Source organism: Aspergillus uvarum, assembly GCF_003184745.1.
Source record: "Aspergillus uvarum CBS 121591 unplaced genomic scaffold BO82scaffold_2, whole genome shotgun sequence".
Taxonomy (NCBI): Eukaryota; Fungi; Ascomycota; class Eurotiomycetes; order Eurotiales; family Aspergillaceae; genus Aspergillus; species Aspergillus uvarum.
This window is the reverse complement of record NW_020291299.1, coordinates 844,094-865,338: the sequence shown is the minus strand read 5'-3', so window position 1 is coordinate 865,338 and position 21,245 is coordinate 844,094. Positions and strand designations below refer to the sequence as shown.

Below are 21,245 nucleotides of genomic sequence, written 5' to 3'. Positions count from 1 at the left end.
TAAGATGGATGGATGGTCTATGCTGTGGCATCCGATCCGAATGATTAATTATGCCTACCTATGCATAAGGTAGTATCACATAGATGGTGGTTTGAAAGTCATAGCTTAGTACTACTCTGCACCAAATAGTGTATCTAAATAAGAATTCAACATCCCCCCCCCCGCCCCCAAAACCCCCATTCAAGCCTAGATATCTATTCACTCTTGTTGGTGCGGTCGCACCAGTGGTCTGTACTTCGGCTCCCACATTTGAATTCGAACCCATTCATCCAACTCCTGATCGTCCGTAGGTATTCCCGTCTCCTCAGCGTGCCCTTCCTTCACTGCGGTCTTGATTATGGCCTTGGCGATATCGATGCTAATCTCTCGGACGTCCTGAACGTCGGGGAGAAGTGGCTCCTTGGGATCTTGCAGCGCTGGCGACCGCGAAGCCAATGCTTTGACTGCTGCGACAAGCATTTTGTCTGACAAAACGCGTGTCCGCGAGAGAACCGCTCCTAGTCCGATGCCAGGGAAGCAAGTAGAGTTGTTGCATTCGGCTGCATCGCGTCAATGGTCAAACTCATTAGCTTGGGATATCGTATCAATCAATACTGGGCTGTCTCCTTACCAATCTCGTACTTCCCTCCGTCCCGTTCAACAGGTGGGAATGGACTGCCGGTAGCCATCAAGGCCTTGCCATCTGTCCACCGGTTGATGTCCTCGGGGCACGCTTCGTGCAGGCGTGTTGGGTTGCTGAGAGGGAACACAATCGGGGTCTCGACGTGCTTGGCCATTTCGCGGATGATCTCTTCCGTGAAAGCTTTAGGCTGGGTAGAAGTCCCAATCAACACGTGCGGTTGCACCTTTTTCACCACGGCCAGCAAGTCTCGGGATTTCTCTCCAGACCATTCGTCGTCGTCCCGTGCAAATGGCACTTGGGCTGGTGTCAGCTGATCTCCCAGAGATTTGAGAAGAAGCCCGGGCTTATCAAGGCACCTGTAAATGGCTCATGGTTCAGTACACCGCGATGATAACACAGAACAGCGTGATCGGCCGGACAGTGCTTACCATATCTGCTTCCTAGCTTCTTCCTTCGGCTTGCCCGCCTCGTTTTCGATCGTGTCAGCGATTTGCGCAGCAATGCCTGTGCCAGCAGACCCGGACCCATAAATTACGATCCGCACATCCTCCATCTTGACCTTGCTGACATGCAATGCAGCCATCAAGGCAGCCAAGGTCACACACCCCGTCCCTTGAATATCATCGTTGAAGCATGGAATCTGCGAACGGAACTTGTCAAGGATGCGCTTGGCATTGTGGAGGCCAAAGTCCTCACTGGAGAGACGGTCAGCCTAGCTCAAGTCCTGCAGGTGATGGTTACCTACAAATGAATATATGCCTTGGGAAACTTCTTCTTTGCAACTGATACGAACTTTTCCACAAACTGATCATACTCTTCTCCCCTGACGCGTGGCTGTCGAAGTCCCAGATATAAATCGTCCTTGAGCAAGGATACATTCTGGCGCCGACATAAGTACATGTTTGACAATGTCTGGAATCAACTTACATCGGTCCCGCAGTCTAAGACGACTGGAAGCTGCCGCGAAGGGTGGATTCCCGCACAGATGGTTGTCAATGCCAACTTGGCGACTGAGATCAAAATGGCACCTACACCTTGATCTCCAATGCCCAGGATCTGAGATAGATGTCAGTCGTGTGTTCTGGCCACATCTAGCCGCCTATCTGCTTACCTCTTCTCCGTCACTGACGACGATATAGTCAACCTCCTCATTGCTTTCAAAATTGGAAAGACATTCCTCGATCTTATCCTGCTCTTTGATATTCAAGAAGCACCCTTCGGGCTTCCTGAACAGACGCGAATAGTTCTGTATCGCGTCACCTTCGGTTGGCGTGTATATGATACTGAGCATTTCCTTGAGATGTGTCTCCAACAACTTTTGGAGCATTAGCCAATGTTAATGGTATTGCTCACGCGGATTGAGATATTGATATACGAGAATAATCTCGAAATTTGGAATCCGACCTTGTAGTACAGAACCTCATTCTGCTGCTTCATACTAGCCATGAAGGTGTTCTTCGCGACATCACTATCCCGGCTGCTGTATTGCTCATAGGCTCGCTGGACCTGCTCCTCTAACGTCTGAACGTTGGGGGGGAGCAGGCCTAGTAGTTTGAATGCCCGACGCTCGTCCTCCGGAAAGGAAGATCCTTTGTTGTATTGACAGGACTCTAAGAGGTCTCTACCCTAGCAGCAGAGTCAGTATTCTCAACTTGCTAAATCTGTATGCGCGATTTTATAGGCCAAGAGCGTGCAATACCTCATGAGGACAGATCAAGGAACCCACGGCAGCGCGGGGCAGATGACTGAACTTGGAATGCTTGTTTGATGCAGACATCCTGGGTGTATGCTGGAAGGATAGATGGCGACACTGTGGGGATAGGGAAAATGACAGTCGTGAGGTTTTTATGATCGAAGGTCCCCTGGCCATTGAGGGGGTAATGAAGAATTAGAGAGCAGCTTAGGGGTAATTATGATTGCGATTGACCCTGGGTGTTAAGGGAAGCTTAATATAGCCGGGCATATGATGCAAGACGCCGAGCCTGACCGTTAGAAACCGGCTAGCCGAGCGCTAATAATGCTCAAGCTTGTCAGTCTGCACAGATAGACATGACTATAATGATGATGATGATAATGATAATGACGTAGTTAGATTGAAATTCACAGCAATACAAATTACAGCCCTGTTCCACATCTATGAGTGGATTCTCGACTGTACCAAGAAATGCTTGTCGAGACTCATGGAAGTGATCAACCATTTATGGACCATATTAGGAAGACCCTGCAAGTGTGTAGAATTAAGCATCTGGACAGGTGCATAGGAAAATTACTGAGTACTTTGGTTTAGACCCCGGGTTGATTAGCGTGATAGCAATCGCGCATCACCCTGCCTCCAGGGGGTTTTACTCGGTACCTTACTGACCCCTTCACCTGCCCATGTACTCATGTACTTCCTGTTTGTTTCCACATCGGTGGAAACCGGGATTGTGATCAAATCTTGGTTAAGAGTGGAACTGATGATGGCTGATGTCAGGATGTTTTCCATAACTTATCTCTTATCGGGTAGTCGGCCGGTTGCTTGCTGACTCATCTCATTAAGCGAGCCTTCTCCCCCCCTTCTCACCCACCCCTCCCTCTTCCGTCTCCTCCCCTTCCTCTGTCAAAACAAAACAACCAACAACAAAACAAAGATCTAACCAACCCGCGAGAGCATCGCGTTTTCTCGCCTTCATGCCTTCTCCGCCATTCCACCATTAGTGGTGCCATGCGACTTGCTATGCATCCATAATACAATGTTACATTATATCTGCGGGCTGATTATCCGAAAAAGACTGTCAATGTGCAGTTTGAATAAACAGGCTCGGCTCATCACGGTCGCAAAGTGCGGCATCACACAACCCAGCTTTGAGAATGAACGCCCGATGGTGTTTGTCTCTTGATTGAGCAACGGGAATCCTGACTTGTACTATATCTGCAATTTTCTCAATCCAGCTGTCTCGCATCGATCGCTGTATTTCAAGCCCCCGGGCTGAAACAGGGCGTTTGAGCATCTCCTACGGACTCTTTCGGAAGAACAGTCATCGCATGTCACGTCCTGTGGCTGTGGCCGACTGGAGCTGGATTGTTGGGGCTTACGCTCCCCTCATCTGGAATATCAGATGAACAGTTGCTAGAGAAAGTTCCTAGGGCCTTCATAGTTCATGTTGCTCGCGTGTAACACTTCCTACGAGAGCATGACTCCTTGCGCACCTACATCACACAGACATCTTCAGATAGTTATTAGAAGGAATTCACATAGTATTTGCTACATCGCCTCCAAGATTTACCTCCTACTCACCTCCGGTAAGTTTTAATGTAAGGTAGAGACGACTGGGCTTCGGCCTGGGTGTCCTCTGCACTCAGAGCTTACTCCTGCCGGCTTCGGCCTCATTATCAATGACCTTCACCACCACCTTGCCCCAAGTTTCTCTTCCACCCAGCGCCTGCAGTGCGCGGGGAACACTCTCGAGGCCCACGAAAGTCTCATCCTTGAAGGCAGTGCCCCTGAACTTCCTTTGCGCGACGAGGTCGAAGATGCCGGCCCAAACAGACTTGACCGTCTCCTTCTCGAACTTGGCGTACTGGCCCCAGTGCAGTCCGACCAGACTGACATTCTTGAGAAGCACCCGGTTCAAGGCGACCTTCTCGATCTTGCCCGCCGCAAATCCGATCACCAGCAAGCGCGCGTTCCACGCGACACACTTGAGGCTGGCCTCAATGAGTCCTACAGGGTCATAGACAATGTCAACGCCCATCTTGCCATTTCCCGTACGGTGTTGCGCGCACAGTTTTTTGACCTGATCCGGCCAGCTCTTATCTTGGTAATCAACGACGTGGTCCGCGCCGAATTGTCGCGCGATTTGCCGCTTTCGCTCGGTGCCTGCAGTCGCGATGACCATCGCCCCCTTGGCTTTGGCGATCTGCACGGCGGCCAGACCAACGCCGCCGGCGGCCGCATGCACCAGTACCCACTCCCCAGCCTGGACGTTTGCCCGGTGAACGAGGGCCCCGTAGGATGTGGGGGCCGTGACAAAGAGGCCGGCAGCATCTTCAAAACTCCAACCACTTGGTATAGGTAGCAGGGATTGTTCGGCAGCAAGGACATGAGTGGCGTAGGCACCCTGCGTTGCGCCGAAGACTCGATCGCCAACAGCGAACCGTGGCGGCGTGGAAGGAGAGGTGGGCACGGCCAGCACCGTACCCGCAAACTCCGAACCTCCGATCCAGGGTAGTGGAGGCTGATGTTGGTATTTGCCTTGAATTTGTAGGATGTCGAAGAAGTTGGTACCCGCCGAATGTATCTCAATCAGGTAGTCCGTCGGGGATGGGGAAGGAGTAGGAAGTGTAACAACTCCGAGTTCCAGCGGGCCCTTGGTTGTTGCAGTCAGTAAGACATACGGGCACTTGGCGATAGACTGGGTTCATGTACCTTCACGTATTCGGCGACCTGAATGGCCCTCATGATGGTGGTCGAATAGCTGAATTCGGTTATGCGTCGCTAGTACTATTTGTAAGACGGGGGTGTGATCGGGAATGACCAGCAAACGGGAAATGGAAGCAATCTCAATCAACAAGAATATATAATTTTGTATGCTATGCTCTTCTTCTTCTAGCAAACGGCGACTTGAGTCCAGGCAAGGTGAGCTGCAGGCGGGAGAAAAGGGCGCGGAAGGAGGAGAAGGAGGCGGAGGAGGAGGGTGAGAGACAGTTCAGCTCGAGCTCTCCCCTCCCCACTAATTTATCGCTGGCCTAGATGTGCCGAGGTCCGCCTTCGGATATTGTTCCAGCAAAGGCAGGTACGGCGGCATCGTGCACCATCCCCATACCGTACCAGAAGAATCTTGGCGAGTATTTTCGAAAACAAGCCCGCTAATTGGGGTTACAAGGCAACATGAATGTAGATGAAGGAATATCAGATAGAGTTGAAGTTTTCAAAAGTTTGAGCTTGCTAGATTAAGAACTAAGTAGATTGCGTACAGTACATATATACATCCCATAATAAAACATTCATAGTGGCGTTTGTCTGGCCGTCAAGGCTGCAGATCTTTCTCTCCCCAACCTCCGAGAAGGTACTCCAGCAGACATAGTACATATAGCCCATTCAATGCGATATAAGAAACTTCCATCCCAGAGACCCATTGTCAAGAAACCCCTCGATACGTGCGCTCCCGAACTCCTTCGACCCGTAGTGGATATCTTTAGAACCAGTACACCTCACTCCATGCATCGGTACTACCAGCCGATACGCCAGGTATCGGATTCCCTTGTATACGTGACACCGATCCAACTGCCCACGTAGAGAAAGGAGAAAAAATGGACTGAATACAGAAAAAGAAAGCAAGGCAGAAAGATAGGGCAGCAGAACAGAAGAGAGGAACGGGACCATGAAGAAACAACGTGCAACTCCAATGCGCGAGCCTCACTGAAAAGAAAGGGTCACTAAAAAGTCACTCGAGACTCAAGTGAGATGAGGCATTGACCACAGCCCGGATATCTTAGAAGTCGATGCTGGGTGGTCGATGAACAAGAGTCTCGGTCCCCGGATAGGTGTAGATTGGCGCACACATAGCGGGATGCTGCCCGTGAGGGAAGAACGAGGGCGGAGGGGTCATCAGGCCCATGTTATGCTGACTTGTGGCCTTGGAGGGGAGTGATCCCTTTCTGTCCTCCGCTGTCGACTGCATGCTTCTCTGTTTCAGTCTCGGATGACCGCCAGCGGTATCCTGGACATAAGGGGCAGACATGGTACGCTTCCATAATTGCGCGCCATCGTTATGTAAGTCAGACAACTGCTGTCTTGAGATATTGGCTGTCGGTGGCGTTTGTGGCGTATATACCCGTTGTGGCCCGGGAGGAGACATCAGCTGCATAGCAGGGTCGATCGGAGGACTCAACGGTGCTGAGCTATAGAATGGCATCGCGGGGGATTGGGCGCCAGGCGCAATGGGCATCGAATACCATTGAGGGATTGACCATTGGATTGGAGCAGCTGGGGCCGACGATGACACGGGTGTTTGCATGCAAGACTCGGTGGTGAAACCATAAGGATGCTCCTGGAAAGTGGGTGCCAAACTCGCAGTCGGGTTGACCATCACATCGTCTAGCAAGGGCGAAGTCATCGAAGCATGAGAAGCGTCCCTCTGCTTGTTAGGCTGGTTCAATGGTGATTGTTGCGCCAGTACAGGGGCCCAGGCGTGATCAAGGGATACTGTGACCGGCAGCTCTTCTTGTGGTGCAAAAGACCCAGTCATGAACCAATCTGATTCGGGCACAGAAAGATCCGTTGCAGTCGCACGAGACTTGGGAGAGACAATGGCGGCTTGATGCTTGGGAGAGCCGCCCTCACGGCCACTGTCATCGCCAGACCCCTCCTGTTGACTATCGTTCGACTTCTTGCGGGTTTGGCGGGAAGGCTTGGTGACCCGCCATTTCTTCAATCTGCTTCGCAACTGGGTTTCACTGAAAGCGAACAAGGGTGTTAATACTTCGTTATTTCATGGGGATTATAGAGACTAGAGCTCACCTTGGGTTGAAGTCGTCCGAGCGGATCTTCTTGATCACCTGCTTTAAGGGCCACTCCTCATCCTTGTACAGCTGAGCGATAAGGGCCTTCTTCCTCTCCCACACATCAGATGGAATCGAGTTCTTCATTTCTGCTCTTCTGGCGAGGCACTCCTTCTTGGGGAAAGCAAGACGCTGGGAGGTTGATGGGGAAAGAATGAGCCAACTTCGAGAAAAGGCGAAGCTCCCCTCGTGAATCGGGGTATGGAACAGTTCAATAAGTTGGAGGTTTGTGTAGAGCGGGATACACTTGAGAGGGAGTCAAGTAAGTTCAAGGTAATTGAGCAACAGCCAACGAGAGATCGATGAGATGGGATTAGTGAAAAGAAAGTGTCAGAACACGTTATAGCGGAGAAAGAACGAATGCCTGGAGCGGATGCACGAACAGAGTGGATTTAGAACAGGGCAATAGTCTGATAGTTATAAGTACATGAGTATAAGACTAACTACCTAGTATTCAGAGAGAGGGGGGGGGGCAAGTAGGTGGGGATGGTTAGGACGGAGGTGACTTGATGTGCAAGATAGGCTTAGTGGTTGGAGACAGCTGTACCAGAGCATGGTTTAAGGTACGGAGCAAAGGTCCTAAGATGGAAGAGACCGTGAACCACAGGTGTATCAAAATTCTAAAGTCAGGAAAGGTACTAAAAGTCAAAGTCTAAGAGTAAACGGGGAAGGGGGGAAGGAGTGGAACCCGTGCTGGAGAAAAAGATGCCATGGTGGAGTTAGGGCAGGATTGACTAAAAGCCCACATGATGAGGAACAGAACAGAGCAAGAAGAGCAAGAAAAGCAAAGTGAAAGAGGGCTATGGTACGGAGTCCAAGGCAATCTTGGGTGGCGGAAGGATGGTAAAGGCAAAGGGACGGGGAGGAATGGAAGGAAATTGGAGCTGGCGGAGGAAGCTCGTGCCCATCTGGACAAACGAACGCATGGGAGATCGACGCTGCCCAAGGAACGCGCATCAAGCCCCCGACGGTGATTGGGAGCCAAGGCGGGTGGAGATCTCCCTCTCGGCCGGACTTCTTTCTTCTAAAAGACTTTCTTTTTTCATTTTTTAATTCTCCTTTTCCCCTTGTTTTTTTTACCTTTGACTTTTTTGTCCCCTTTCATTTCCCTTTTTTTTTTTTTTTCTTTTCCTTTTTCTTAGAAAAAAAAAGAATTATTCGAGGGATGGCGGTGATGGTCATGGAGATTCACGGATGGTACGTCCATTGTCTCGGGTCCTGTCACTCCCCCAATGCGCTGAGCATTGAGCCCTGCAAGTAAGCTTTCTGGGTCGATCCCCGGTTCTGACTGACCCCCGGTAACGGACTGTACAAGCAACAGCCGAAGCTGAGGACGAGGATGATGATGAATTGAAGAAGATGTTGGAGGCGATCTGGGAAGGAGGTGGACCAAGAGACAGAAAGAAAACATGGGGCAACAATCACTCACCTTTTCTGCTTATCGCATTTGAGGGCTCACTGCTACATGCCATCCGTCCTGCACCGTACAATATAAGGATAAAAAAAAAAGTACTGTACTTGCATTTCTCTCATACAGGTTAGCTATCCTCTGGCTATGCAGTAGTGGAATTGTTGAAGCGACAAATCAACCGATGTGCTTATCGCATCTCTCTTTCACCTGGTCTCTTGTGCTTAATGGTTTGGTTGATAGTCCTTGCAATGTGTCAGTTGAGTAGTACCCGTGTCTTCCCCCTCCATAAGCCAGTGGAATAGCACCACCATTCTCCCATGTCAAACTAGCGGATCTCTGTCGCCTCTCCACAGCCATGCTCTCCTTTTCTTCCCTATTGGATTGATTGATCCAACGAATATAAGAATCATTCCTCTCCTGATATTTTATTGGTTACTTGGCTACAAGATATCAGGTCGAGTGAGAGAGTAATCCTCGACAAGCACTATGAGAGATTTAATCCCAGGCGAGAGATCGATCTCGATGAGATAAGAATAGACAACAAAATTGAGGCAGTTGGGCAAGGGTAGCTGTCCAGTCAAAAGGGATCGAGTGAGCCATGAAAAAATCACGTGTGTGCACAATCAATGTAATCTAAGCCCGACCATGGCACTAGCAGGCACTTTGTTCGCCATCGAGGGCGATCCCTCTAGGCTACTTAGCGGAGTCGGGACCTTGGACTTTGTCCCTCTGGCCCTAAGAACTAGGGAAAGATTCCCTCCCAAGCATCAGGAGAACTAAACCCGCGCGAGACCTTGGCACATCTGTCGAACTGCCTGATTGGGATAAGGCAGGTAGATGAGAAATGCAAAGAGGCATTTCCGTCTCTTCGACTGTCTGTAGAGCGTGGACAATGCACAGAAGCCCGAATGGAGAGATCTTCCTTAGTCTGAGATGCGCCTTAATGGGGGCGGGGGAGATAATTGGATGATGGTGTGCGTAGGTGGGGACGACAGATGGGAGGCTACCATGAGCTTACTCTCAATGCCATGCACGGTTGACAACAATGGGGACCTTAACTCTGGTGTAGCACGAGTTTGACGGTCTGATCTCCGATTCCCGAGTGAAGGGTGAAACTCGAGAATACGGAGATTGACACTGCAATCTGATCCATGCGATTCCATGACCTCTAATCAACTGATTATGTGGATGATTGCCATGAAATCTATCGGGAAATATGTAGGTCCTATACTATTCTACGGTAACTTATTCTGCACAGCACCATGTACAGTGCAGTACAAAAGCGCGCTGGCGATGAGACGACCTACCAGTGTTCCTGTGGGAGTCTAGAACTCCGGTTACCTCCAACTTGACAAAAACAGCAACCCTGTTCTTTCCGTTTCGGGGCAAGCTCAAGAAAGTCGGTCGAAACAAAAATCATAGATAGGGCAGTCTGACTTAGTGCAGTGTATGTACTAATTCGTTGACGGAAATCGGAGCGACTGGGGTACATTGACACCCTCCGGGCTTTCATTGCCGATTGCCTGATGTGAGAGAATAATGAGAGAATAAAATTCTTGCTGTAGGCAGGTCTCAGGTCGGGTCAAATCATGCATGCATGTATGTCATGTCGATGGACTCGGCTAGCGTGCGTGGTCTTTCTATGTATATGCAATAAAGCATCTTCTTGTGACTATTTTCATCATCATCATTATTGCTGTAGACTGATCAATTTAATCTATTTAGCAAAGAAATGTGTAGAGCCAACGAATTAATGGCGCTCCTTGGGAACCACAATTCAAACAGACTCTGGCCGTTGAAACCCTGTTAGGGTTCGATCGGCTTCGAAAGAGAATCTATGCCGAATTTTGGCCTCTTTAGAACCGACTCGGGTGAAAGGACGATTGCAAGTGACTTTGGCTAACACTCGAAGGGCAAACGCCCCGGAAGAAAGCATCGACCAGGCCAACCTTCTAACCCACCTCGGGGGGGGCAGGGTAATTTGGGGAGAGGAATGTGGTTCACACTCGATCTCGATTCCGTTGACTGACCAGCACTCCGTACCTTACTGTCTGTGCCTGCCAGGCGACGAAAGGGTAATGGTGCGCCGGACTAGAGCCCTTCAGCCCCGAAGCCACAACCAGACTACTAGATCATCCTTCTCCACTTGCACCTACCGGAATCAGCTCCGCTACATTCCTCTGGTGGAGTCATATATATCCAAATTACTCATACTCGGACCGCTACTGATCGATCTGGAGAGGCAGTGGGCAAGAGCAAATCAGTGTCGTGCTGGTGGATCTCCCGCTGATCTTCGTCGAGGAAACCTCGATAGTCTCGTCTTCCAGGATTTCCCCAGTCTAGTCAGTCCAAGGAGACACCGCCGGTCTGTCAAGCGTGCCAATGCATAGCAGTGGCGTTCAATCCTCGGTCTTCGCTCTCTACCAGCACAATTCCTGAAAGGGGCAGTCCATCTCTTGGAAGGCGTTTACTGTGAGTGAATAGCTCGAAACGAAACTTGACTTTCCTTGACCCGATCTAACTATACAGTGCCGCGGTCTGCGGTCCGCGGTCTGGCATTCAGCCCTCTCTCTCTCTCTCTCTCTCTCTCTCTCTCTCTCTGAGATAAGTTGACGTCGATCGATTTTCGTCATTGTTTTCGGATACGTCATGCTCAAACCTCTGGTTGTTTGCTGCAAACCTTGGATGGCATGGTCGACCGCGGCGGTTTCAAGTAGGATTGGACGATACTTCCTGGCTTCAGCCTTTAATTTACCCCCGACAAACGACCGATCACATTCGTCCCCTCGTGCCTGCAGCCAACTCCACACGGGGATTCTGTGTTCTCTTCGGGTTCTTTTCCTACTCTGCTTTGCTGCAAGTGTCTAATTTAGGAGCGCGTAAATAACTACAGCGTATGAAAGCGCTGATAACCGAAGAACCCACGTAGCGAAAGAGTCCTCTTGGTCGCAGATTGAGTGTTTCGAAACTAGATTTACAGTAGTACCTTTGTGCGTACTATTCCTTTTTCTTTACATGAACATGTCTAGCCTACTCCAAACGTAGTACTGGCGTACCAGGTAGCTCATGATTCAAGGAGAGTACTGTGTATGTACAAAGATACCCGTGAGTGGGCAGGTATGCTATACTCGTCACGCGGATGATTTTCACCCGCCCATTACTATGGCTGGTGAGAGTGGGGGCCGGGGATATTCACCAAAGTACGTAGGATGGAGCAGTTAACGTGACAGAATCATGTACAGTACTTACAAACACTTCCTGAGCCTAGGACGAGGCTTCCCGGCTTGCAGCAGCTGATGAGACAGCCAGAATTGCAGGAAGCCCTGTGTTTGAATTCTTACATCACATCACATTACAGTAAACAGGGGCACCGGGCCTGCATGTCAAATGTTTTGGTCGATTAAGCAAAAGTTGACAGGTCGCTGTCACTAATACTTCACAGCAGAGCAACCGATAATTACGCCTTCCAAGATGCTGACAGCGTAGTCTGATGGTTACATGTCATCGCAATCTCCTGGTAAGTGATAATTTAGTCAGATGTAATTCTAAGTAGGTAAGTCACTTGATGTTCACTACGGTGAGTATACCGTATTTACGGGTTGAAAATTCTGGAGAAACAGAATTGCAGCTGTGGGATTCCTATCAATCCGGGTGACTTCATTGATTATTCAATTTGCTTATAAGAAAGTTGAGTTGGTCACTACATGCTGTGTTTAACTATCTTGATGTCCGGTTACCGGGTAGACTCAATCTTGCCTACATTGCTTTTCAGCATATCTCTTCCTAGCTTCTTCTGCCCCCGCCTCGCTACATTGACTCAAATAACTCTCCTTGGGTGATGGCGTCAACGACCGGATTTTGAACATCCGTGCCATCCGTACCGAGACTACCAGCTGCCGAAGGTCCGACATCCGAGATACCGAAGTTTTCCGAGGAGCCCATTTAGTTGCCTCCGCCTTTCCCTGGATTGACCATGAGCGGTGTGCTGAATAACAAGCTATGAGCTGCAATATGCAAAAGTTGGAGTCAGAACCCAACGGCGCCGACTGATTGCTCGCAGCATATCCTCCCCGATCCTTTGTCAGAACCGTTTCAGCATCGCATTTATCCGCGGAGAAGCTGGAAGTCCTCAATCAGTGACTGTTGAGAACGACCCACGGTCGCAGTTGCGCACGTGGGCAATTGGATGATGCGATGGATGACACTGGCTGGCCTTCCCAGGGCAATCAATGTACTGTACTGTACAAAGCAACGAATGTGAACTTTGGCTGAGGCGCTTCAATTCTGCATAATCTACATAGCACTGTTCTCCAGTCATGCCTTGATCACCATCCGCCGTGGCCTACTTAGTACTGTACAGTACATCTCTTTCAGGCTATTCCGGCGGGAAGTGCAACCGACACTGGACAACCGAAGTAATTCCGACCCTCCCTTCAACACAATGCAAATCTCTCAAACAAGGCAAACTAACTACCTAGTACCCAGCTAGGCCAGACAGATCATCCGCTACGAGATCACCTGGGAAGTATTCTTTGCCTACAAATCGCCTAGTGATAGCCCGCTCTGTGAACTGATATCACTCATCAGCCATCGCTGTCATCCTCCGCCTTGCCCTGACCTGGAGAAGCTGGCCCAGTTCATGCTCATCCCCGCGATGGAAGATCTGCCTTGCAGATCCTCGCAGGGATCAGTCCATTTCTAGCCCCGTACGGAGTAGACTACTTGATTTGCCCTCCATTACCCCTTTGGGGACGAGTCCATGCTTCTCTATTGGAATTGTGAACTCGTGACTATAACCTACTAGGATTGAAATGGCTAAGCTTCCGATTTGATGTGCAGTACATACGTTGGTAATATGTACTGTACGTAGTATACGTAGTAGTAGTATTCCAACTCAGGTGGATGCCTCGAGAGACCCTCCTTCTTCCCCACATACTAGTATGAACAGATCTGGATATGTACTGGTCACTACTGCACAGCAGATCGATAGTGCAGTCATTATGCGCGTGGAGTCGGGCGGGAGTATACAACAGGAACAGTGCCTATGCCTCTGCCTCATCCTCCTCCTATATAGAGTTTGAACCGAGGACTGGGCCTAACGGGCGTTTTTCCTGATTCGGAATACGCTGAAGCTTCGATGGCTAAGTCACCTATGGATTGCCTTGTGCCTCTTGCTTCCACGCCGTCTGTAGAGGTTGATTCATCCATGTTCCATTCTCTTTGCTTTTACCGACTGCAGACAGACAAGGGGCTACCTAGTAGTCAATCATCCAGCCTGCCTTTTCCACGGCTCCAGCTCGTCTCAGATAATTCCGTTTATAACTCGGTGTCGATGGTGGAGACCAAACCCCAGGTTGTTGTTGCTGTTGCTGTTGCTGTTGCCGTTGCTCTGGCTTTCGATGTTGATCAGTGGAACTTCCACCCACTCCAAGGCCACAAGTCAGGTGAACAGAGATGGAGTGATGGCTGGATGTGATAGGCTTGATCAATCTCCTCTATGCTACCCTATCGATATAAAGTCAAAATATGAGCCTTGGAGACAGCCGTTGTGCCGAGCGCGTGGCAGTCTTTTTGGTACGACTCCAAATGGTTCCAGCTTTCGGCTTGGAAGCTCAACAGGTTTAACCTTGATTGTTTGTGAGTGAGTGAGTGAGTCTCAAATCACGCAACCACACAACCAATGTACTACTGTACTGGATTTACACCCCAGGGTCCTCACTTTGATTCTTTCCCACTGGCCGACCCTTTTGGTCTACTCCGTACCTAGTTTCTGCACAGTCATCCTTGATTTCTTTTTTTTCCTTTTTCCTTTTTCCTTTTTCCTTTTTTCCTTTTTTCATTTTTTCATTTTTCATTTGAAGGATCGGTACCTGGCTCAATCTCGGCAACACAGGGACATTCCCTTTCCCCCTCTCCATCCATGGTAATACCCGCCACTCAACCTGACCTCCGGGCAAGGCTAATGAGTCTAATGAGTGATATAGCTAGAGTGGGCGATCATCCTCGGCTCCCAGATCAGTTCGATAGCCGCTTGGTCATTGGAAATCCTCTATTGTTCCTGTTAACACCAAAGACATTGACATTCTAGAATCTGCAACGATGCGAGACTCTCCGAGGCTACTCCTGACGAGGGGCTCGGATTACATGCCATCACAGAGACGACACAAACAGCGCCACTGCTTTTTCTCCTGCCTAATGTGACAAACGGCTGCAATGCACGCTGGCCTGGAATTGCACATGTTTCACAAATAAACTTTAAGTACGGAGTCCACGCCGGTGGATCGAAAACTCTACGATAGCCTCTCAGGTCGATCTGGTCTCTCTGCGCTGCCCCTCGCCCTCCTCCTCGGATATTGGTCTGGTGCAGCATTCCACTTCAAGGTTAGCGAGACAAAAGTCGCAGCCGACAAACTCAAATCGCTCAGGTGAAGTATACTACACTAAGTACTTGCATCCATCCTGTCGGCAATCTTTAATATACTTATGAAACAGACCCTCTGCTCCTCCCGATCTTCTGTACCCCAGGACTGCCCTGCTGGCTGGGTTACCCGAAGGCTCTGACTCTAGACTGTCGACAAGAGGGTCTAGGACCCAAGAGGAGGGTCAACGGATGTTTGATCTGTCCACCGGGCTTGATGGCACCTGGGTCTAGCTGCTCCACGTCCAGTAGTGCTGGCTTGATATGACGCTATACGCACGCTACCAGGGGTTCTGCCAGTCGGTCGATTAGACAAATCTGGCCTAGAGGGGAGTATGTGAAAAATAATTCAGGTTGTGATGGCAAGGGAGAAGGGCGGTGGAGTCCGGAGTTCATGTTGAGCAAAGGCACATGGTCGGACCTGGCCTTTCGCTCAACCCACCCCCGAAACAAATTGTCCGGGTTAGCTGACTAGATCCAGAGCAGAGGCTGGGTCGAAGACTCTCGTTCAATGCTAAAACATCTCACGACGGTCTAAGCCACTTACACAACCGTCGCAGGTAGGAAGGAAGAACACATATATGAAGGATAGGAGTGGAGCGTATGGACAATTGTAATATAACATGAACGAAGGAAAGAAAACACAACCAACAGACATCTACATAGACGCCCACCTGTCTTGTGCGTGTGGGAGGGGAGGTTTGTCTGCTGTAGGTTCGGCCTTGTTTTTCCTTTCTTTCCTAGATATATCAAACAAGACGCCCGCTAGATATCCAGCCCTCTCATTTCACCGCCTGGCTGATACATACACAACAAGTGTGAGAGGAGAAAAGGGGAGAGGGGGCAAAAAAAGAAAAGAAAAGGAAAAGGAAAATTTAGACAAAGAAAAGCCTAGCAAATCCTGTGTGCTGTGTTCTGAAACACACAATGTGTAGATAGAAGGTAGAAGTCATTAATGTCAAGACACGCATACACATACACTGGGGACAATTGCGCTTCCGCAGTCGCTTCAACACGCTCACGCCCGCGCCCGCGCGCCCGCGCCCCCTCTCCGGATCCCAAACCTTTTCCGCCTCAACGACGTCGCTTCCGCAGACGGTGCTCTTTGCCTTTCTTGGACTTGGATTTGCTCTTGTCTGCGGGTAGGACAAGCGGCTCGTCTTTCATATTCCACTCCATAAACCGAAGCAGGTAGTCGTCGACGTGGCCGAACTGGGCCTCGACGTCCACGGCTTCGTCCACCGCGTGGACCTGAGGCGAGGTCAGAAGTTGCGGCCCAGGGGTACTTAGGACTGCACCGCCTTCGTCCGGTCCAGTGGAGAGCCCCGAAGTCGCGAGCGGTGTCCCGGCCTGCGTCTGGCCAGGAGTGCGATCATCGAAGTCGCCATCGTCAGCGTGCTCCAACTCCTTCTGGGCATTCTTCGCCGCGTCGATATCCTCTTTATCTTCCGCCTGTTCGAAGACCCGAGCACTGCCGGAGACCCGATTCTCAAGCACCCGATCCATCGCAGCGCTGGCCTCGTCCTGACCCTCGAGCACGTCCTCGCTGCTGATCATGTCGCGCACGTCCAGCTTGGTAAAGTAGTCGGTGGTGAACTCGCCCTCTTGGATGACCACGTCGTCCAGCATCCGCTTCTGGTTGGCTTTGCGAAGAATGTTGGACTCGATCGTGTACTCCGACACGAACCGGTAGATGTGCACGTCGCGAGTTTGTCCAATACGATGGCAACGATCCTGGCACTGTTTGTCCATCGCCGGGTTCCAGTCCAAGTCGTAGAAGATCACGGTGTCGGCGCCGGTCAAGTTGATTCCCAACCCACCGGAGCGGCTGGATAGGATGAATGCTAGAATGCGGTCGTCGTTGTTGAACCGATCAGTGAGAATCTGACGCTGCTCAACTTTGGTGGTGCCGTCCAGTCTCAGATAGCGGTGACCATGGATGTTAAGAAATTGTTCCAGAATATCGAGCATCTTCGTCATCTGCGTGAAAATCAGGGCCCGGTGTCCGCCCGCTTTGAGGTCCCGGAGTAGCTTGTCGAGTCGTTGTAGCTTGCCGCAGTCGTATTGCAGAAGTCTCTTGTCTGGGAAGGCAATTGATAATCGCATTTGTGCTTCATGAAACGGATCATAGGGCGGGAAGCGTTCTTTATTGGTAAGATGTCGGGTTTCGATGGGGGTCAAGGCTGCCGCGGTGACTCCGGAAGCAACTGCTGCAGGGGTCACACAAGCAAAACGCTGGACGTAGCCATCCATTACCTGAGACCGTTCTTCAATGGACAGGATCATCGATGCAAGGACGGATGAGCGGCTTGACAGCCAATCAGCCAGGGAGCGTTTCCGCAACGGTCCATTGGTAGTCGGCCGCTGCTTGCTGTCCGCCGTGAGGAACTCGATGAGACTCGATCCGTATACAGGGCGGCGACCGTGCCGTTTGGATTCGAAGTAGAGACACCGCTCTAGTTCCGCCATCCTCCTCTTCCTGGACTCATTCTCCAAAGCATCCAAGGTGGATTGTACACTCGAGCCGTCAAAGATCATCTGCCAGTTGGTGCGATGATACTGCTGTTCGCGTAGCGTGTTGAAGGGGCCGTAGGCCATGAGCCTTGTACTGTCGTCCGCTAACCTGCGAGAAATATCCTCGCGGGAGATGGGAACCAGGTTGAGGAAATCCAGGTCAAGTTTTGTGAGCGGATGTACATATAACAAACGCCGGCGCACAAGAAGATCCTTGATCTCGTATTCAGTAACCACAGAGCGTGGCATTGCAAACGAAGTTGAAATAGGACGCGTCTCAAAGAGATCCGGATGATTGCAAACTTTCCGTAATTGCATCAGGCAGTTGATGATCGAAAGGTAGTTACCCGAAGCGAGAGTTTCCTTCGTCTGGGCCCTAGACATAAATCCATCATACAAATAACGTTGGCGCTTGGAGAGCCTGCAGTAGACGACATGCTCGTATTTCGCTGGCATTTGCTTCTCAACATCGGCCTTGAGGCGACGCAAGATGTATGGCCGCAAAACAGTGTGGAGTTTTGTGACGACTTGTTTTGCTTCGTCATCCATTGTCTCTCGACCATGTTCCAAGATCTGCTCGACTGGGCGTCGGAACCACTCGGAGAAGTTCCTCAGATCTGCGAATGCTTCCATGCCCTCCTCATCACTATCTGACGGCATCAGGAAGAAAAGCAAGGACCATAGTTCAGTCAAATTGTTCTGGAGCGGTGTTCCGGTGAGTAGAAGGCGAGCCCGAGTCCTGAAAGTAAGCAGTGCTTGCCACCTCTGAGATCGGAAGTTCTTGATGTTATGAGCTTCGTCTAGGATCATGTAGTGCCAGCTTCTCCTTTTTAACACTTGCTGGTCTTGTAGGACAAGTTGATACGAGGTGATCAGGACATTCCAACTGGTATCATCCATCCAGCCTTTGCGCTTTTGCCGACGTTCCTCTTGATTGCCATAGTAAGTCATGATCTTAAATCCAGGGCACCATTTCTTGAATTCCATTTCCCAATTGAGAATTACACTCGTAGGGACAACCACCAAGTGAGGACCCCAGACTTCATGCTCAACGGCCAAGTGTGCCAGCAGAGCTATTGTTTGAATGGTTTTGCCGAGACCCATCTCGTCAGCAAGAATTCCATTGATGTTGTTTGTGTAGAGGCCAGCCAACCAGTCTAAGCCAAAGTGTTGATATTCTCGCAGAGTCCCTCTAAGCAGATGTGGCACGGGGGTCTTCAATCCAGGTGCTGAGGATTCGCTGGCCAGTAGCTGCTGTTCAGGCGTTTCATATGACGAAACAGATTCCGGCTCAGAAGGTTTCGTGGCAATGGTGCCCGGAGATGCTTCACTGGACGGCTCCTTGCTTGGGAAACCATTCAATTCAGAGTGATTATTGCCTTGTACGCTATCAGGTCGAGGTAGCAATTCAGGTTCAACAATCTGATCTGGGGTTTCGAGGGCAACAGCATCTGTCATCTCGAAGTCTGACGTTGTTTTTTCACCAGGAGTGGACTCAAGCATGGGTTCAGAAGCAGGCCCGGGGGATAGGCCAGGCGCAGGGGAAGTTTGAGGGAGCCCGGGTGATGGGAGTGAGTCCTTTGCAGGTCCATTCGGTACGAGAGAGACCTCGTCAGGGTCTTCCGACTCCTCATCTTCCTCCTCACCAGCAGATGCTGTTTTTGCATCCGTTTCTAAGTCATAATCGGAGGGAACCTCGTCGCCATCACTATCTTGTTCCAAGGCAATATCCTTAGCCGAGAAAAATCCCAACAATCCAGGCCCATTGTTAGTTTCTGCTTCGGAATCCACCTCGTCATATTCATCCCCATCATCGCTGCTGCTCATGTCGTCATCATCCATATCGGTGGACTCGTCTTCACTGTCGTCCATAAGCACTGGATCAACCTCCTCAAGTTCGATATACTGATCGGATCGGGCGTCTGTGGGCGGGTCTACCCATCCACCATCCCGGTCTAACACGTGATCAGTATCTGAAATATCGCCGCCGCCGAAAGAGGCTGGGTCATCAGCGACCACGGAGTCGTGATCGGAATCAACTGTAGCTTCCGGGAGGTTGGCGTATTTCAACCGTAGCTCCTCGGCTGTTAAGCCCTCATCATCATCAACATCGTTATCTTCCTCACTCTCAGAGTCCGAGGAGGACATATTGTCCTCGTCGTCGTCGTCGCCGCCGCCGTCATCTGAGAGGCCATCTGACTCCGCTTGCTCTCCGTCGCTTGAGTCAAGGGCGTCACTCCCGGTTTCGCCAAGGATTTCCAGGCGTCGCTTTTCAAAGAGCATTGTTGACTGTTTTATAGCACGATCCAACGCCTGTTGGTCTTCGGCTTTTCGCTCTTCCTCCCAGCGTGCTAAACGCATCCTAGCCACCTCGGCTCGTGCTAGATCAAACATCTTCTGAAGATCCTTGGCCATCTGTTTACGTTTTCCTCGCATCTCCTCTTGTTGTTCCCGAAGGATATCTTCGGGGTCTTTGTTGCGCTTCCTCCATGCATCAGCACACCACTGCGCAAATAGTCTTGCCGTGTTGCGGTGACGCCTATGCTCTTGATCGAGAAGCTTTTTGAAGTAGGAGATGTGGGCCACGAGATGATCTTGATGAGAATACTGCTGCGGCGGTTCCTCCTGCTGCTCTGGTAAGAACGCAGAACATACCTCCGGGCTCAGAAGACCCCCCGGCTCTGCCGCTAATGCTACCCGGCGTCTCTTCAGAGCCTCTTCAAGCGCGTCGGCCGGTGCGAGAACCGTGGGGTCCTTTGTTCTACCATCATCGCTATCCAGCCATTCCTTGAACGAGTTAAATTTTCGGGGCGGCAAAACGTGAGACGGATGCTGAATGTCAATCATCGGTCGCTTGACTTTGATCCGTAAACGTGGAACTGGCTCGTCGGAATCGCCGAGGCAATCGTACCCGTCATCTTCGAATTCTTGGCCTAAATTATGCTCATCCTCCAAGGTCGCGGGAGTACTCGTATTCAAGGCGGATCGGCTGTGTCGGTTGGAGCCGTTGACAGCGCCCTGGGAAACACGACGCGAAGTACTGGATATGTGCGATCGTGTACGCGTATGAAGCTGCTTGGGTGCCGGCGATTGCGATGCCAGACTATGTCTCCCTGCAGACCTCCTTGTCGTGGTGCTTCGAGGAGAACCATTGATTACGGCGCCGCCAACTATAGACCTTCCATTCCGCTCCGGTTGTGTCGGCGTGGCAAACGGTGACGACGCGACGCCTCTCGAGCTACCAGACGCATTCTTACTCACAAACTTGTTTTGAGCCGCACGGGTGTGTCTTTTGTCGGATGGACTCTGCAGCTCGAGGGGAAGCGCGTTGACTCGCGATGACTTGCGCCTACCATCCAGAATGAAGGATGTCGGTCCATCGTGACCAGCCTTCTTCCACGGGGGTGATGCTGGACGGGAGGACGAGCGACGTGACGGGGTAGATCCCGCGAGTTTTCTTCTCTTCGATGGAGGTCCGTCAGGATGATCGGCGACAGGCCCGTCGTCTTCAGTTGGGAGAGCAGCAGAGTTCAAGTCGCGGGTGGCAGAAGGTGTTGGAAGCTCCGTGGGAAGGACATCGGACGGAACGGCGTCGATTTCAAGGGTCACGCTTTCATCTTGGAGTAAAATTCCGTTCGGACTACCGTTTTGCATTTCTTGTAATGTCGGAGACAGGGGCCCTCTGGACAGCTGACCCCAGTTTTCCCAACGAGGACGCGGTCGAGATGGGAGAAAAT

The 21,245-nt window shown here is 50.8% G+C and overlaps 6 protein-coding genes across 6 annotated transcripts; 1 reads left to right on the top strand and 5 right to left on the bottom strand.

Annotated features, from left to right (window-relative positions):
• Positions 1 to 173: 173 nt before the first annotated feature.
• On the bottom strand, positions 174 to 2,550 carry BO82DRAFT_350068 (NAD-dependent malic enzyme). Its single transcript, XM_025634047.1, has 8 exons — positions 2,322 to 2,550; positions 2,027 to 2,248; positions 1,734 to 1,937; positions 1,550 to 1,678; positions 1,368 to 1,501; positions 1,051 to 1,317; positions 611 to 978; positions 174 to 539 (listed from the first exon to the last, which is right to left on the bottom strand). The coding sequence occupies exons 1-8, from the start codon at positions 2,397 to 2,399 to the stop codon at positions 199 to 201; spliced, it is 1,743 nt and encodes a 580-aa protein (XP_025497162.1). The 5' UTR covers positions 2,400 to 2,550; the 3' UTR covers positions 174 to 198.
• A 1,269-nt stretch (positions 2,551 to 3,819) lies between these two features.
• Positions 3,820 to 5,288, bottom strand: BO82DRAFT_350066 (NADPH:quinone oxidoreductase family protein). The gene is made up of 2 exons (XM_025634046.1): positions 5,031 to 5,288; positions 3,820 to 4,971 (listed from the first exon to the last, which is right to left on the bottom strand). The coding sequence occupies exons 1-2, from the start codon at positions 5,061 to 5,063 to the stop codon at positions 3,961 to 3,963; spliced, it is 1,044 nt and encodes a 347-aa protein (XP_025497161.1). The 5' UTR covers positions 5,064 to 5,288; the 3' UTR covers positions 3,820 to 3,960.
• An 808-nt stretch (positions 5,289 to 6,096) lies between these two features.
• Positions 6,097 to 7,252, bottom strand: BO82DRAFT_397513 (uncharacterized protein; the record flags this gene model as incomplete). The annotated part of the gene is made up of 2 exons (XM_025638937.1): positions 6,097 to 7,060; positions 7,125 to 7,252. 2 exons carry the CDS (start codon positions 7,250 to 7,252, stop codon positions 6,097 to 6,099), a joined length of 1,092 nt encoding a protein of 363 aa, XP_025497160.1.
• Positions 7,253 to 8,195: 943 nt separating this feature from the next.
• On the bottom strand, positions 8,196 to 8,623 carry BO82DRAFT_54976 (uncharacterized protein). The gene has a single exon (XM_025641326.1). The coding sequence runs from the start codon at positions 8,574 to 8,576 to the stop codon at positions 8,304 to 8,306; it is 273 nt and encodes a 90-aa protein (XP_025497159.1). The 5' UTR covers positions 8,577 to 8,623; the 3' UTR covers positions 8,196 to 8,303.
• Positions 8,624 to 11,027: 2,404 nt separating this feature from the next.
• On the top strand, positions 11,028 to 11,542 carry BO82DRAFT_54973 (uncharacterized protein). Its single transcript, XM_025641325.1, has 2 exons — positions 11,028 to 11,048; positions 11,140 to 11,542. The coding sequence occupies exon 2, from the start codon at positions 11,226 to 11,228 to the stop codon at positions 11,442 to 11,444; it is 219 nt and encodes a 72-aa protein (XP_025497158.1). The 5' UTR covers positions 11,028 to 11,048; positions 11,140 to 11,225; the 3' UTR covers positions 11,445 to 11,542.
• Positions 11,543 to 16,068: 4,526 nt separating this feature from the next.
• On the bottom strand, positions 16,069 to 21,162 carry swr1 (putative SNF2 family helicase/ATPase (Swr1); the record flags this gene model as incomplete). The annotated part of the gene is made up of 3 exons (XM_025631012.1): positions 16,069 to 16,226; positions 16,293 to 20,678; positions 20,814 to 21,162. 3 exons carry the CDS (start codon positions 21,160 to 21,162, stop codon positions 16,069 to 16,071), a joined length of 4,893 nt encoding a protein of 1,630 aa, XP_025497157.1.
• Between the last annotated feature and the right edge of the window lie 83 nt (positions 21,163 to 21,245).